Below are 18,038 nucleotides of genomic sequence, written 5' to 3'. Positions count from 1 at the left end.
CTTTCTATAAAAAGGGTCCTGGGGGCTGGGCAGTAGTGCAGCGGGTTAAGCGCACATGGCTCAAAGTGCAAGGATCCTGGTTCGAGCCCCTGGCTCCCCACCTGTAGGTGGGTCACTTCACAGGTGGTGAAGCAGGTCTGTAGGTGTCTTTCTCTCCCCTTCTCTGTCTTCCCTTCCTCTCTTGAGTTCTCTGTCCTATCCAGCAACAACAAGGGCAACAAAATGGGAAAATGACCTTCAGGAGCAGTGGATTCATAGTGCAGAGACTGAACTCCAGGAATCACCCTGGATGCAATAAAAAGATAAATATATATGTAATCTTAAAGGGTTCTGTCCTTTAGGAAGGTGATCCATTGTTCATCCCCCTCCTTTAGGGGTACATGTTGGATGCAGAAACCTTTAGGGTCTCGGTCAGACACATAATTTATGTCTCTTGAGTAATTTTAGGGTTCATGTGTCACTCTGCCCTGCAGGCAGGCAATGTGACAGTTCACCTGGTGAAACCCACATTTTACTATGTGCAAGGCCCTGGGTTCAGTGCTGGCACCATATATACAGAAGCACCACAAACAGCATCAGGGAGCTCCATTGGTTAAGGAGTAGTGCTAAATATATCTCTCCCATTTCTTTCTCTCCCTCTTTTCCCTTTCTCTCCCAGCCTCTCTCAAAATAAAAAAATGAGAAAGTTGGGCCTAGAAGTCACTCAGTGGTATAGTATGAATGAATCAACTGCTGCCACATTATTTTAACTTTTTTTTGTTAATTTTTGGAAAAGTTTTATTTACTTATTTTAAAAAATATTTTCATTTGTTAATAGTTTGTTACAAGATTATAAGATTACAATGTACAGTTCCACACCACGCCCACCAGCAAACATTTTTTCGTTTTAAACGTAAGAATTATTCCTATGAAGAATATCTATGCATAAAAGTCATGCAAGGCATTATTTGTCAATGTCTTTAAATGCCTAATACAAAAGAATTATAGCTCTCATCACCTCAAAATTGGAAAGGAAAAGGTATATTTCAGTATGGAAACTTAATTTTCAGAGTCATAGGTATTAGATTTTACCATATAATTTCACAGAAAATAAGTTAATTTTTTAAAGGAATGTTGGCATACGGTAGCATTTGTCTAATTAAACTTTATGTGTGGTGACTGGGAAATCTGGAGCCATCATGGATTCAAGCTGTGAGCTTCACCTACACAGATGAACACATGGGTCTTTTAGTCTCTCTCACTGATTTCCTTTTATTTACTTAATGCTTAGAGTTATCCTAAATTCATTCATAAATTATGTCAAAGAGAAATAGTCACATCTGATCCCAAATAAATGAATCTTCTATTATTTTAAATACATAATAGAAAGCATTGATATAGTTAGATCAGAGGAAGAAAATGCACTCCACTGGGTCAGTTCTCTCTCAGCCCCAAACACACACACACACACACACACACACACACACACACACACACACACACACCAAACAGGATATCTGACATTCTTTTGTCATAAATTTTGGAAATTCAGTGTGTATTTCATAATTACAGTACACCTTAATTTAGAATAGCCATATTTTAAGTGTTCAATAGTGTTAGGTGTCTGGTTAATAACACACTCAATGAGCCAGGAGATGGCTCACCTGGTAGAAAGTACACGTTAGCAGGCACAATGACCCAGTTTGAGAAGGACCCAGTTCCAGTCCCTGATCACCACATGGGGACACTAAGCAAAAAGGTAGTTTCATAAACAGTGAAAATAGCACTGTGTTGTCTTTCCTCCTCTCATTCTCCTCCCTCACTATCTGGAAAGAAAAAAAAAAAAGTCAGCAGGGAGTCATGAAATTGTGTAGGCAGAAGCTGTAGTAAAGCCCTGGTAGCAACGGAGGGAAAACAGCATACTCAACATTATACATTAAAATATGGAATGAGCCATCCATACTTTCTTCTAGTGTTTGTTTCACTGCATAGAAACATTTTTCTTTTTCTCTTTTAACATTTATTTTAGTACTAGGTATGACACAGTCTATAACTTCATTTTCTCCTCCAAGGAACTAGAGAGTCAGCCCCACAAATGCAAACTGCCACTTTATCTATTCAAAGCCATGCAGAACTATATCTAATCCTGAACCTACATGTGTTTGCCTGCTCAGCTGTAGCCTGACCTTACTAGTTTTTGCCTAAGCTTGACATCTAACATGCAGGTGACATAAGTTATTGTCTGGGGAGATGGTGTCATAGTTGGAAAAAGGACTAGAAAGCTAGATCAGGGAAGAGAATAGCTCCAATATGAGGTAAGCATGTAAGTATTGTTAACTGTAAACGGAGACTCCAAATCTTCATCTGCAATATTCTTGTCTTTTTGTTCATTATAAGTCAGCAGTTTGTTCTGCTTTATATCTTAACTCTTTTTCAGCCACCAGGTTCCAGACTTTATCATGATGCCAACCAGACTTCCCTGGGCAGACGACCCTACCATGTGTCCTGGAGCCCCACTTCCTCAGATCCCTGCCACACTAGGGAAAGAGAGAGACAGGCTAGGAGTATGGATCAACATGCCAACACCCATGTTCAGCGATTACAGAAGCCAGACCTTCCACCTTCTGCACCCCATAATGATCCTGGGTCCATGCTCCCAGAGGGATAAAGATTAGGAAAGCTTTCAAGGGAGGGGATGGGATAGTGAGATCTGGTGGTGGGAATGGTGCAGAACGTATGGTACCCCTCTTATCCTATGGTCTTGTTAATACTTCCATTTTATAAATTAAAAAAAAGAAAAGAAAAAAAAAGGATTCATTGTACTATACCATATATCTTCATTATTCTTTCAGAATTTTTCTGATTTTCCCTTACCTGTCCTCTAAATGAAGTCCAGGATTTCATTTTCAAAACAGAAATTCCAATGGAATTTTGCCTTAGCATTTAGCATGTAAATTTGAGAAAAATACACTTCCAAATAAGAAAATTTATATTCAAAAGCATGAGCAGTGTCTTTGTAAAATTTAGTAAATATATATATTTAATATATGTATTTATTTCTTTTTAATTATTTTATTCAACAACTTTTCTGAAATAAATAAATTTTTAAGTATATCAAAACATGAGAAATGATAAATCTTCTGCATCTAAGAAGTATGGTGCAGGATGATAGCTAACTAGCTTATGCCTTATTGCTGTGTGAAAGATCCTAAGTTCAAGTCCCGGTAACATTATGAAAGCCAGAGCAGTGTTGTAGTATCTCCTGTCTATTTCTTGCTTTTTCACCCTCTCACAAAAGTAAAAGAGTGGCCTCAGGCACAGGAGCTGGTGTAACCTCTGGATCCTTATCAGTCTGAGCTCGTATCCCATGGTCATAACTAGAAACATTCTAAGCTGCACTCATTTCAAGACCCATTTTGAGTGGCAGAGTATGGTACTGGTTCTACAATTGTTTTACATTGAGGGGAGGTCCCGTAGAGGCCCAAGAGGATTTATAATGTTGTTCCTGATGGAGATGACCAGTAATGGTGGAGAGAGGGATCTGATAGAGGTCTAGGTGCATCATATTTATGTGGGAATCCCAGGGTTCCCTGACATCACACTGGATGATGGGGTGGCCTGGTAGTGACCAAAAGGGCCATCATTAGAGCGTGCCGGTCTCTTGCCCTAATCCAGCTTTGGTAATCCTTTCTTTATCTGACAAGGTTAGACTTAAGAGTGACAGAGGGAAGTGAAATAGGAAGAAGATGAGGAGGGTATCTAGGTCTAAGTAGAAATACTTGACTAAGTACTTTATGGTGTCACTTTTAGGTCAGATCGAGTTTGCAGTTAGCATATTTATATACTTTTCCCATTTTGGGGAACTACTTTCTGCCATCATCCAGCTTTCCAGCCCTATTCCTAACTGACATCATCTTCCCAGATAATACTTTTAGCTCACCTGCATGTTAGCTATTGGGCGCAAGCAAAAGTTGGAATAGTCACGGGTTCTTTGGAATATAGCCACAATAGACTTCCTAGCTTCTTCCAATGTGAAGACCCCAAATTTCATCTGCTATATCCTTACCTTTTGCTTTCTGATTGTTAAACAATTTGTTCTACTTTGTATCTTAAAATACTTTTCAGCCAAGTTGTAGATGCTATATCCTGACTTCCTGGGCAGACGATCACACCAATGTGTCATAGAACCCTACATCCCCAGGGCCCTACCGCACTAGGGAAAGATAGAAGTTGGCTGGGGGTATGGATCAGCCTGTCAATGCCCATGTCCAATGGAGAAGCAATTACACAAGCCAGACCTCCTACCTTCTGTACCCCATAAAGATCTTTGGTCCACACTCCCAAAGGGATAAACAACAGGGAACCTTCCAATGAAAAGGATGAGATACAGAACTCTGGCGGTGGGATTGTATGGAATTGTACCCCCTCTTGTTCCATAATCTTGTCAATCATTATTAAATTGCTATTAATTTTTTTAAAGGAAGTTGAAAAAAGAAAACACAAAGCAGAACTTGTACTGGGTTTGGTGTACTGCACCAAAGTAAAAGACTCAAGGTTGGAGGGGAGGGTCCACGTCCTGGAACACAATGGCAGAGGAGGACCTAGTGGGAGTTGAATGGAAATGTGGAAAACTGAGAAGTGTTACACATGTACAAAGTACTGTTTTACTGTTGACTGGACTGTAAACCATTAATCTTCCAAATAAAGAAACTAAGTAAATTAAAAAAAAAAAAAAAAGCTAAAAGCTAAAAAAAAAAAAAAAAAGTAAAGAACAGGCAAGTTGTTCAGCAGTCTGGTGCAGGAGTGAGTCCTTGGGCTCATGTCCTGGTACAGGTCAGGAAAAAGAGAGAAAGAAAGCAAGAGAAAAAGAAAGAAAGGGTTGTATCACAAAATTTAAAGAAAAAAAAAAGCATGATTTTTATTTTTATTATTACTGGTATTTTATTGCCACTAGAGTTCTATCACTGGGGCTTGCTGCCTGCACAACAAATTCACCACTTTTGGCATCCATTTTTCCATTTTTTTTTTTTTAATTAGACAGGACAGAGAAATTGAGAGGGGTGAAGGAGACAGATAGAGACAGACAGACACCTGCAGATTTGCTTCACTACTAAAGTGAGTACACCACAGCTCATCTCCCAAATTAGTATGATTTCACAAAACAAAATGCATTTGGAGTATAATATAACCACATAGAGCAGGTCCACCAGTTTGATTCCTTAATCATTCGCTTACTTGCAATGCCAAATGCATCTCCAATCCCCAAAATTAAGACTGGATTTATCTAGATTTTCATCTTCAGCTGGTTTTTCCAAGTTCGTATTGGACCAAAGTTGCAAGCAGTTAGAACCAGTTAAAAGACGGTTGCCTAAAAAAATGAGACAAGAAAAAAGTAAATAAATATACACATACACCATACAAGTATATATACTATTCAACATTTATTATTTAGGAATTTAATAACTACATTAAGTTAAACATTGAACATTTTCACATAATGATATAAAAATATGATAAATCTTTTAAGTTGTCCACTAACACATTATTTGACTTAAATAGCCAAATCACAAAAAGAGATTTGGTGGAAGAAAGAGTAAGGCTATATTTTAATTAAATTGTTTTTTACCAAAGTACTGGTAAGTTCTGGGTTATGGTGGGGGGAGGGTGTTTATATGGAAGTTAGGAGCCTAATCATTATGCTATCTCCCTAGCCACAGTAAAGCTGCAATTTAATTCTATTAAAGCAACTTGGGAGAAAAGGGAATTTCAAAATCGCTCATTCAACAAGTTCTTTAATGAGCATCTATGTAACAAGCATTGTGCTAGGTACCGGGGCTCAATGACAAATCGAATTGTCCTTTTACATGATGGGTTCATATTCTAGTAGAGAAATGCATGGAGGAATGTGAGTTCAAATATATTCCCAAGAATGCTTCATAACCCATGTGTAAGGAATAAAGTGCATAGCAGAGCTAGAAAAATAAGATTGCCAAATAGTAAACCATTTTTGAAGGTTATTAGGAGTTTAAACTTAGTCACAGGTATTGAGTTAAAAAGTTTTAGAATGGATTTATGTATTTTGATCTATTTTAGAACATGGAGTCTCAACTGGGGTCATATTATGACATATTATCAGATGGACTTGAGGAGGCTTGTAAACTTACCTCTGCTTAAAAAAAAATGTAAAAGTTACTAGTGTATGGATTTTCTAGAGATATAATCCATAAATTTTTATCATACTTTCAAATGTTCCAGTACACAAAGAAGGGTAGAATTCTTTTTCAAGAAAATAACACTAGAAATTATGGAAAACATAAGAAACAGGTAAAACTGATTAAATGACTTCAGTGATAAAGATAGGAAATAATAAAAAATGTTATGGATAAAAGAATTTATAAATCACTTCAAAATGAATTTTCTTGAAACTAACTTGATTCCAATTAAAACAACAACAACAGGAATACAAAAGGTTTCAAGGATAATAGAGGTTGTTATAATGCAAAGAAAGAAAATAATGAAGGAAACACAAATCTGACCAAGAAGCTGATAATAAATAAGGTATTCATCAAGACAAATAAGGACTATACACATATACCTCTTTGGAAATATCATCTTATTTCAAAAGGAAAGTAAGTCTGTGGCAAAACACAGACTTATCATCTTATTTCAAAAGGAAAGTAAGTCTGTGGCAAAACACAAGACTTTATTTAGATCAGAAACCTTTATGTCTCTCAAGTGATTTAAATAGTCACTTGAATCTTACTTAATTTTCTCATCTATTAAATCAGAAATTTGTTTGACGTTATAATACATGCAATGCATCTAACAAGTTAGTTAAATGAAACTACATAAATAGAAGCAACGAGGTGGAAAGTTTTGAAAGAACACTCCAGGAAGTACTAATGAAACATTACATATAAATACAGTTATTATTCCACAGTTCAGTTTACCAGACACAGTTTTCTCAAACAAACCTAAGCCTTTTTTTTTTTTAGATAAAACTGTAATATACTATGTCTATTTTCAGATATTAAACATGGTGACTGATTTGATTTTTGTCTATACTGAACAGTAATCGCCACAATAAGTCTAGTTAACACTCTCTACCACATTTACTTCTTGGAGTGAAAACCTATAAGACCTAATCACCTGGAAATTTTAAAATAATGTTAACTATAGTCGTCACATTATAAAGGATTTCCCTGGGACTTACTTAGAACTCTACATTTGTACTTTTTGACCACCTTCACACACATTTCATCTAATTTCCACTACTTTCCCTCCTCCACCAATCCTCATCTTTATTGTTAAAAATCTATCTAAAGGCTTTCCTATGAAACACTGATTCTTCAGAGTGAATTAATGTCTCCTTCCCAAACCAACAGACTTTCCTATTCTAGCTAGACACATATACAATACATGCTGTCTTCTTTCAGTCCAAGCTCTATGCAATCACAATCCGTTTTAGTTACTATTGTGTTCCCCAACCTCACAAAAGCAGAACTGAAATACATAAAAATAACAAAAGCAATAGCCTTGGTAAATGATGTTTCATTTTAGTCAACCCTAACTGTTTTCTTACCTACAGGATCCCACGTTATGTTGTGTGCTATTGAATCCAAGAAAAACTGGCCACTTTTCTGCCATTGACTATATAATTCCTAAAATTAAAAAAAAAAACCAGCACTTTTTATTAGCATCTTTACTATCAAATGTATATATACAATCATACCTATTACCAAGATACCTACTATATAACCTGAACATTTCTTTTTTTATATATTTATTTTATTTATTCCCTTTTGTTGCCCTTGTTGTTTTATTGTTGTAGTTATTATTGTTGTTGTCGTTGTTGGATAGGACAGAGAGAAACGGAGAGAGGGAGGGGAAGACAGAGGAGGAGAGAAAGATAGACACCTGCAGACCTGCTTCACCGCCTGTGAAGCAACTCCCCTGCAGGTGGGGAGCCGGGGTTCGAACCAGGATCCTTATGCCGGTCTTTGTGCTTTGCGCCATCTGCGCTTAACCCGCTGCACTACAGCCCGACTCCCCAACCTGAATATTTCTAAACCACTATTTTAAACAGCTTTCAAAACTGTCTCTAAATATAGCTTCTTTATAAACAAAACAAAATAAAAAACCTTACTACCTGTTAACACTAACATTACATGATACATAAAACAGAGCAGTAAGTCCTAGATGAATGCTAAGACTGTAACAAAATATGTAACTTTTAAAAGAATATACATAAAGAAAGGTAGAAAAACTGGGGCAGAGAGTAGATAGCATAATGGTTATGTAAACAGACTCTCATGCCTGAGGCTCCAACATCCCTGGTTCAATCCCCGCACCACCATAAGCCAGAACTGAACAGTGTCCTGGTAAAAACAAAAACAAACAAACAAAAAACTGTATAAACAAGATAAGAAATATTTAAGTGCCAAGTGAGTGGACAGTGTTATCTGCCACCAACAATAAGATAACTGCGAAACCTAAAGATGTTAACTCTTGAAATATTTATTACAAATTGACAGAAACAAAAACTTAAGCATTTAAAGATAATTCATCATTACAAGTTTTATTTTAATGAGAAATTAAAACATGTTTAATATGGAAGTGGCATTTAGTACATATATCTATATCTACATATATATTTATATATGTATGTATAAAGTATGTTTAAAGAGATATTAATTGATTAAAAATGAGAAATTACTGACCAAGTTTTTCTTTTGCTTTGGTAGGTTGATTGGTTCAAAAACAGAGATAACATTTCCATAGGATGCTGCAATCTTTTAAAAAGAAAAAAGAGAAAACTTATAGATATGTTAACTTATTTATGAAACAAAAGAATAAAAGAACAGTATAATTTAGTATATGCCCACACGCAGCTTCACTCCCTGATATATGTCAGCCAGATGATCTCACTGATATGCTCTGGACCTCTACCTCCCCAGACTCCTACTCCACTAGGGAAAGATAGAAACAAGCTGGTAGCATGGATTGACCTGCCAACACCCATGTCTAGTGGAAAAGCAGTTATAGAAGCCAGACCTCCCACCCTCTGCACCTCATATGATCCTGGGTCCATGCTCCCAGAGAGACAAAGAACAGGAAAGATTCCAATGCAGGGATGGGATACGGAACTCTGGTGATGGGAACTGTGTAGAATTGTACCCCTCTTATCCTATGGTCTTATTTATTATTAATAATTATTAATAATCAATTAATAATCTCATTATTAATTAGTCAAAAATTTGTCTGGCTCTATATATTAAGTCTTTTTTTAGCCACCAAGTTCCAGATGCTAACATGATGCCAACCTGACTTCCCTGGGCAGACAACCCCACCAATGTGTTCTGGAGTCCCACTTCCCCAGACCCCTTCCCTACTAAGGAAAGAGAGAGGCAGGCTGGTAGTATGGATCAGCCAGCCAAGGCCCATGTTCAGTGGGGAAGCAATTACAGAAGCCAGACCGTCCACCTTCTGCATCCATAATGACCCTGGGTCCATACTCCCAGAGCGATAAAGAATAGGAAACTATCAGGAGAGGGCATGTGATACAGAGTTCTGGTGGTGGGAACTGTGTGGAGTTGTACCCCTCTTATCCTATGGTTTTGTCAGTGTTTCCTTTTTATAAATAAAAAAAATAATAATAATAAAAGAATGCCAGCTTTGGTTCCTAGTAGTGCTACTTATTGTATACTTAGCAAGTTATTTTCTCTGAACCTTAATTTCTGTTATTTGTAGTATGTATAATACTATCTCCTATTATAATTATTTTGAGGACTGAAATTATTTTTGTAAAACATCCAGTACATATTATATATAAAATAGAGAATAAATATTAATCTTCCTCACATAAAAAATGTATTGGTTTATGCCCTATCATGTATGGAAATTAGCATAATCTAAACACCAGTTTTTAAGCTGTATGTCCTCAAAATTCAAAGTTTCATATATTATATAAATATAAATATATAGGGGCCTGGCAGTGGCACACCCAGTTAAGTGTACACAGTACTAAGTGCAAAGACCCTCATTCCTACCTACAGGGAGGACACTTCACAAGCAGTGAAGCAGGTCTCACCCTCTATCTTCCCCTCCTCTCTCAATTTCTCTCTGTCCTGTCAAATAAAATGGAAAAAATGGCCACCAGGAGCAGTGGATTCATAGTGCAGGCACTGAGCCCCAAAGATAACCCTGAAGGCTATAAATAAATTAATAAATGTTTTTATTAAGTTTTTTTATTTATAAAAAAATATCAACAAGGTCATATGATAAGAGGGGTACAATTCCACAGTATTCCCACTACCAGAGTTCTATATCCCATACCCTCCTTCGAAAGCTTTCCTAATAGAACTTAGGTCTAATCTTTCGTGAACTCCCCAAAGAGTATCTTTTCCAATATTTCATTTTACTTAAGTGCCTATAAGTTTTATCCTATAAATTAATGGAGCCTAATGCTTCTTAGCTCTCTTTTACAAAGCAGCTACTTTAGGGCAAGGAGGATATAGCATAATGGTTATACAAAAAGGCTTTCATGCTTGAGATACCAAATGTCCTAGGTTCAATCCCAAACACCACCACAAGCTAGAACTGAGCTATTCTCTAATAAATAATAATAATTTAAAAGTAACAATGACAGAGGAGCTCCGGCAAGGAGCTACTTTCCACAAATGAAGAACATTAAAATACCAGATAGCAGAAAGAACACAGATGAACAGATGAGGTGAATCAGCAACAAAAATAAGAACATAAGCTAATGAAAAGTGTATAAAATGAGAATATAATGCACAGGGGGTTGGGCAGTAGTGCAGCCGGTTAAGGGCACGTGGTGCAGCACAAAGCGTAAGGACCGGCTCAAGGATCCTGGTTCCAGCCCCAGCTCCCCACCTGCAGGGGAGTCGCTGCACAGGCAGTGAAGCAGGTCTGCAGGTGTCTATCTTTCTCTCCCCCTCTCTGTCTCCCCTCTTCTCTCAATTTCTCTCTGTGCTATCCAACAACAATAACATCAATGTAAACAATAATGGCAACAACAAAGGCAACAAAAAATGGGGGGGAGAGAATATAATGCACGTATGGTGAGGAAAAAAAATTCAATGGGTATTTTAAAGTATTTTTAAAGTTGATCTGGGCGAGTATTTAGTTTGGACCTTTAAGTGTAGGTAGGATTTCAAAGAACAGTGATTTTCTGTTTTGTTGTTGTTGTTTTAAAAACCAGGGCGGTAGGGGTAGACAGCATAATGGTTATACAAAGAGACTCTCATGCCTGAGGTTCCAAAGTCCCAGGTTCAATCCACCACATCCCCATAAGCCAGAGCTCTGCTTTGGTTAAAAGGGGGGGGGGGGGGAAATAGAGCATAGTATAAATAAAGTTGTAAGGATGAAAAGAGATAATGCATACATTTGGATTTGACGGCCTGTTAGAACAGAAGTGCTTCATTTAACAGAAAAACAGACATGAAGCCCAAAACCCAGATTTGAGTCAGGTTATATCAGACCTCATAGCCATAACAAGGAACTAAGGCATTTAAACAAAAGAGAAAAAAAGGTGAATTCTAGTAGCATATATAAAGTAATGATAAAATACTGCTGTATATGGGGTTAAGTACCAATACCTTTCTAAAAGGTAAAGTTTCCAGGTAATATAACCTGTAATTTTTCCTGATACCTCAGGGAATCCTTTGTACAAATATGTGAGACAAAAGACATTTGTCCTTTATTAAAATGCCAGTAAAATCGTATGACCTTGGGGGCCAGGCAGTGGCATACCTGGTTGAGTGAGCGTACAAGTAATATGAGTAAACACCCAGGTACAAGCTCCTAGCTCCCACCTGCAGGGAAGCTTCATAAGTGGTGAGGCAAACAGTACATGTGTCTTTCCTCCTCTTTACCTCCTCTCGCCATCTAGATTTTGATCTGTCTCTATCCAATCAATAAATAAAACTTCAAAAATTAAATCAAAAAACATTATGGCTTCTTTATTCTAGCTTGGACTATTGCACAATCTAGCTAATAATGAAAAGAGAGCTCTCAATGGAAATTATTATAATTAAATTTCCAACACTAGTCAGCTCTATGTGAGCCTAACTGGTGTAAGTGAGATTTATACAATAAAGAAGCTTACAGAACCACGGGACCAGAAGATCAAACAAACATGAAAAGAGAAAAAAAAGCCTCAAGGATTTTTGGCATTCCATGGGGAAAGTCATGCAGTGATTATAAGAGGCATGAACTACAAAGAGACACTTTTAACAATACTAAGGGAAAGGACAAAGAGTAACAGAAACAACAGAAACAAACAAAAAGAACAGTAATGCAACAATGACAACAAAAGTAAAGATTGTAAGTGTAGAAATTCAGTATCCAAAAAGTTTTCAGAAGAGCAGGATTATTAGAAATAACTACATTTACAAACTGAGCAGTTGGGTCTATTTTGATTCCACACACCAAATGATATAGTGAAATCATAAAGCAATATAAGTATCTAGTTAAAACAATAAATATATTTGCATACTTCAGCTCAGTCTAGATACCACTATACCTAGCCTAGTTATGCCAATATACTATTATTAGCTATATATGTTTACTACTTATAACCCTCCCAATTCAGGTTCTATATAGAATTATATTTAATCTGGCATGTAATCATATGTTTTATCTTATTGTTATTGTTGCTATTTTTAATTTTCAAGATTACTCATACTTTTTTTTTCCACCTCCAGGGTTATTGCTGAGACTCAATGCCAGAACTATGACTCCACTGCTCCTGGTGGCCATTACTTCGATTTTTTTTTTATTTGGATAGGACAGAGATAAATTGAGAGATGAGGGGAAGATAGAGAGGGAGAGAGAAAGACAGACACCTGCAGACATGTTTCACCCTGCAGGTGGTGAGTTGGGGGCTTGAACAGGGACCTTTGCATGGGTCTTTGCGCTTATCCCAGTGTACAACCAACCACCTAGCCCCCCCTTATACTTTTTATATACAAATATAAGTCCACATAAATTTGTTATAGATTTTAGTTTAGAAGTTGATCTTCATTTTTATATAAAGTTTATGTAGTAGTTTTAAGAAAATATCAATTTGCAAAGACTAACAAATGAATTCTCTTCACGGACTTATTTATAATTTTTTTTTGCCATTCCCTCAGCCCAATCAAATACATCTTGGTCAATTCACCAAAAACATTATGCTATATCTCAAAAATTATATGACAATAGGATTCCTGACAATTTCTAGACTACATCTAAGAGAATCAGGAATTTTGTTCTTTGATACCCACTTTATGAGCCCAAATATTTAGACACATTTGTACTTAAAACAAAATCAGCCTCTAATTCAATAGGAAATACATACTTTAGAGACAATTTTGACTAAAATTAAACTTGAGGTAAAAAGATTACTTCTGTAAAATTACAAACCTTGCCTTGTTGCATTGAACAGTCCACACATCCCACTTGAATATTTCCATGCTTAGCTCCTGGGATTATTTGTAACCTTTCAAAATCACTTCCCAGTATTACAATATCACATCCAGATGCATAAGCCTAAAAGAAAAAAAAAACACAAAAGAGAATAAAAGTGATAAAACTCAAAAACTATCATAAAGGAATGATGACATTATATATTGTTTTAACAAATTAATCTCATTCTTTTTTAAAAAATGTAGGTTTGTCAAGATAGCTCACCTGGGTAATGTGCTTGCTTTGCCATGGGCACAACCCTGGCAGGAGCCCCACCCTACCACGCTGACAGCTTCAGCACTGTCTTGTCTTTCTACCTCTGTCTCTTTCTACTAATATCTAAAATAAAATAAAATAAAATACCTCAACAGTGGAGCCCCAGTGATGGTCAATAAAACAAACAAACAAACAAAAAATCTATGTACTTAAAAATAATTCCCCTGATCGATGAATGACATATAAAGCAGCATGCTGAGTGAGACAAGGCAGAAAGACAAAAATCAATAGTGAATGATCTCACTTATAAATGAAACTTAAGAACAAGGAACAGTAAGGGAAAACAAAAGGTGAAACAGACTGGGTGTGGTGTCTTGTACCAAATCCAAGGACTCTGAGGTAGGAGAGAAAGGGACAGGATGAAGGGACATTGAGATCCTGCTTTGCCTCCTATCGAGGGGAGATGAGAGGCTGCAAGACTATACCATAAGCCATTAACCCTCCAATAAAATTTAAATAATAATAATTTCCCCCTAGCTCCCCTATGCATTTTCCCATTAGGAAAGTCCAGCAGTCCAGTTTGCAAAAAGTACATCAAATTCTGTTCACCACCATCATCTTCACTGAATGGTAACACCTTTGTCTAATCACCACTAGCTTTTTCCTGTACTGCTATTAATAGTCTAACTGCTTCCATTCCTCTTTCTAATTCACACTCTCTCAAAACCAAATGGGACCTTTAAGTCTTTTAAATTTGTTAGTATTGTGTGGTCCAGGAGGTGGTGCAGGGCACTAGACTCAAGCATGAGGTCCTGAGTTCAATCCCCGGCAGCACATTTACCAGAGTGATGTTTGGTTCTCTCTCTTCCCTATCATTTCTCACAAATAAATATAACAAATAAAATATTTAAAAATGTGTTAGTATTAGTAGTTGAACACTGGCTCACATAATCTTAAGATTTCAGGAGTACAGATTCACACGTGTGTGTGTGTGTGTGTGTGTGTGTGTGTGTGTGTGTGTGTGTGTGTATCTAGAGCCCACCCTACTCAATTGCCCAAGTTCCTGTGCCTACCTCCTTCTGTCTGAGAACCAACACAGTTTTCACAAAGTTTAAGATACAGTTAGGTCACTAGTATATTTTCTAAGTGTGCAAAAAATTGTTACAAGTGATTTTTCCCTGCTTAAACCCTTCAACAGTTCCTCCATGACACTTTGAATTAAATTTTAATACTTTACCATGATTAATACTTTAAATAAATTTTTCCAATTCTCCAAACACCTCTTTGCCTCTTTCAGCTCATCTGGCTCTTATTTCATTAGTGCTTTCTTTTTTCCTGAGCAGATTTAACTGAGAGTGTCTGCCCAGCCACTGTCTAATTAACTTCTTTTCATAATTCAGGTTTCCAACCATTCTTTTTCTCTCATTACTTGTCAGCATATTACTATATATTTTTCATCATGACTTTTCATGTTTATTATTCATTTCCCTTAAATATTGGACTGTCAGAAAAGTCATGATGATTTTTTTTCATAGAAAAGCATAGCTAAAATAAGGCATGACTTATCTGACATCCCAACAGAAGGTCAGTAAGTGAGAAAAAGTAGAGTTTAGGATTATCCTGTTTGAGTAACTAGACTAGCTTCCTAGCTGAAGGGCCTGATTTACAACTACGTATGGAATAAATGAAATAATGTAATTTCACAAAACAATCACCAAGCAAATAAATGAAATGGTATACACACTTTGAAACTTTTTTGGAAACATTTCTAGATCTTTTTTTAAATTTTATGATTAGCAGAAGTCTTCCCATTAGAATTCCTTTTGTGTTCTTTACCCTCCCTTCTTAGATCACACAAGAGTACGAGAAAGTTCTAAAATCCATGTATTATCAACCAACATTCAGTATGTTACCAACAATAAAGAAACTATCAAACTGTTTTTACATCCTGATTAAGTTCCAAATTTTAACAATTCTTTATTTCATCACTTTGATACTAAATTTTAAAATCATACTTAGTATATATTTTATTGTTTTAATTCCTATCAAAGCCAAAATGGTTGTCTGTAAGCTACCAAAAACATCACAGAAAGGAAGAGAACACAGAAATACCCACTCCTATTCCACATAGGCTTCTTTTTTCTTTTTTTTTTTTTCCCCCAGAGTACTGATCAGCTCTGGCTTATGGTGGTCTAGGGGATTGAACCCTGAAGCCTCGGGCATGAGAGTTTCTTTGCATAGCCATTATACTATCTATCCAGGCTCCACACAGGTTTCTTAGTGGCAGGGTGGGTTTGAGAACCCTGATCTCCTGATTCCTGGTGCAGTACTATTCCCATAGCACCACTAAACTTGCCTGGAATTTTCCTAAAAGGTATTAGAAATCATCAGTTGGTTCCCTCTGTGCCACATTATGGAAATAACTGTTTCAGGGAAGAAAAAAAAAAACAAAAACCTCATGACAGTTTAATCATTCATATATAAATACCAACAATAAGATCATGAGACTTGTCCTAAGACTAACAGCAAGGCAAAATTTCAAAAATGTAGTTACTATATGTACAACATTCACTCACAGTTATCTAACTTCTTCAAGGAAGTTCATCTACGCCGATGACATCTGCTGTGCAACTCAGGCATCAAAGTTCGATATCCTCGAGGAAACACTCACAAAAGACATGTCTCTGATATCTGATTACTGTAAAAAATGGCGACTAATCCCTAGCACTGCAAAAACAGTATCATCTGTTTTCCATCTACACCATGCCTCGGCCTCGCGTGAACTTAATGTGCAGCTTGGCGATACGAGAATCCGGCATGAAGCCCAGCCAGTCTATCTTGGCGTTACTCTCGATCGCACTCTGTCATTTCACAAACATCTCATAAAAACTGCAGCAAAGGTGGGCGTGAGGAATAACATCATTGCAAGACTGGCCAGCTCCTCATGGGGCGCGAGCGCTTCTACACTACAATCATCATCTCTGGCATTATGCTATTCCACTGCAGAATACTGTGCCCCAGTATGGTTCCGTAGCCCCCATGTCCACTTGGTCGATTCCAAATTATATTCCTCCATGAGGATAATTTCTGGAACCATCCGTTCCACCCCGGTTCCATGGCTGCCAGTTCTTAGCAACATCGCCCTACCAGATATTCATCGGGATGCGGCATCATCTAAGTTCATTTCCCATGTCTACGCTCGACCCGACCTGCCAATATACGTGGATATCTTCGCCCACCCTGTTCAACGCTTGACGTCTCGTCACCCAATCTGGTCCCCTACGCCTACACTGAACTTCTCTGTTCCAGTCTCTTGGAAACAGAGCTGGCAGTCAGCTGAGGTAAAGAACAAACACCTCATCACAGACCCCTGCAAGCGTCAACCCGGCTTTGACCCAGCACGTTATGATTGGGCCCTCCTGAATCGCTATCGAACAGGCCATGGCCAGTGCGCCGCTATGTTCCATCGCTGGGGAGCCAGAGACGACCCGAACTGCCCCTTCGGCTACAGACAGACTATGACCCACATAGTCAACGACTGCCACCTCTCCAGATTTAAAGGAGGTCTCGAAACTTTACATCAGGCTCAACCTGACGCTGTTGACTGGCTACGGAAGAAGGGCAAACGCTAAAAGAAGAAGAAGTTATCTAAATATCTTTGACACTTAGTCTTCAATTTTAAGTTTATAAAATGCAAACTGATGCTATTTTTCCAAAATACTGTGCCAAACTTTGTATGTTTAAAGTTCAGATTTCCTTCTTTTTTTTTTTAATATTTATTTTATTTATTTATTCCCTTTTGTTGCCCTTGTTGTTTTACTGTTGTAGTTATTATTGTTGTTGTCGTTGTTGGATAGGACAGAGAGAAATGGAGAGAGGAGGGGAAGACAGAGAGGAGGAGAGAAAGACAGACACCTGCAGACCTGCTTCACCGCCTGTGAAGCGACTCCCCTGCAGGTGGGGAGCCGGGGTTCGAACCGGGATCCTTATGCCGGTCCTTGTGCTTTGCGCCACCTGCGCTTAACCCGCTGTGCTACAGCCCGACTCCCAGATTTCCTTCTTTTTAAGCAAATTTTCTCCAGTTCCCATTAACTACTCTTTTTGCCTGCCTTTTGTTATACCTGAATGTATTTATCTGTTTTTACACACTTTTGTTTCAAATATTTTTGTCAATCATGGCTCTAAATTTTTAATTTACTTATTTTTATAACAGAGTGATATACTATGGATTGAACTTGGAGTCTCTGGGTTCTCAAGTATGCAAATGTCAACTACCCTGCTTGGCCTCTTGTGACTCTAAATTTTCCTATATTGTCCGTGTTAGCTCTGAATAACCCCACAAAATTACTGTTCAATATTAGTATTAGATATTC

General features: G+C 37.3%; 1 protein-coding gene across 1 annotated transcript in view; it reads right to left on the bottom strand.

The window, feature by feature from the left end:
- The window catches only part of DMXL1 (Dmx like 1), a 142,879-nt gene that overhangs the window by 107,012 nt on the left and 17,829 nt on the right, over positions 1-18,038 (bottom strand). The window contains 4 exon segments of the mRNA XM_060171294.1: positions 5,215-5,347; positions 7,562-7,640; positions 8,700-8,771; positions 13,408-13,533. Of these exon segments, the coding sequence (XP_060027277.1) occupies positions 5,215-5,347; positions 7,562-7,640; positions 8,700-8,771; positions 13,408-13,533 (410 nt within the window).

Source organism: Erinaceus europaeus, chromosome 2, assembly GCF_950295315.1.
Source record: "Erinaceus europaeus chromosome 2, mEriEur2.1, whole genome shotgun sequence".
Classification (NCBI taxonomy): Eukaryota; Metazoa; Chordata; class Mammalia; order Eulipotyphla; family Erinaceidae; genus Erinaceus; species Erinaceus europaeus.
This window is presented reverse-complemented; position numbering and strand designations above follow the sequence as displayed.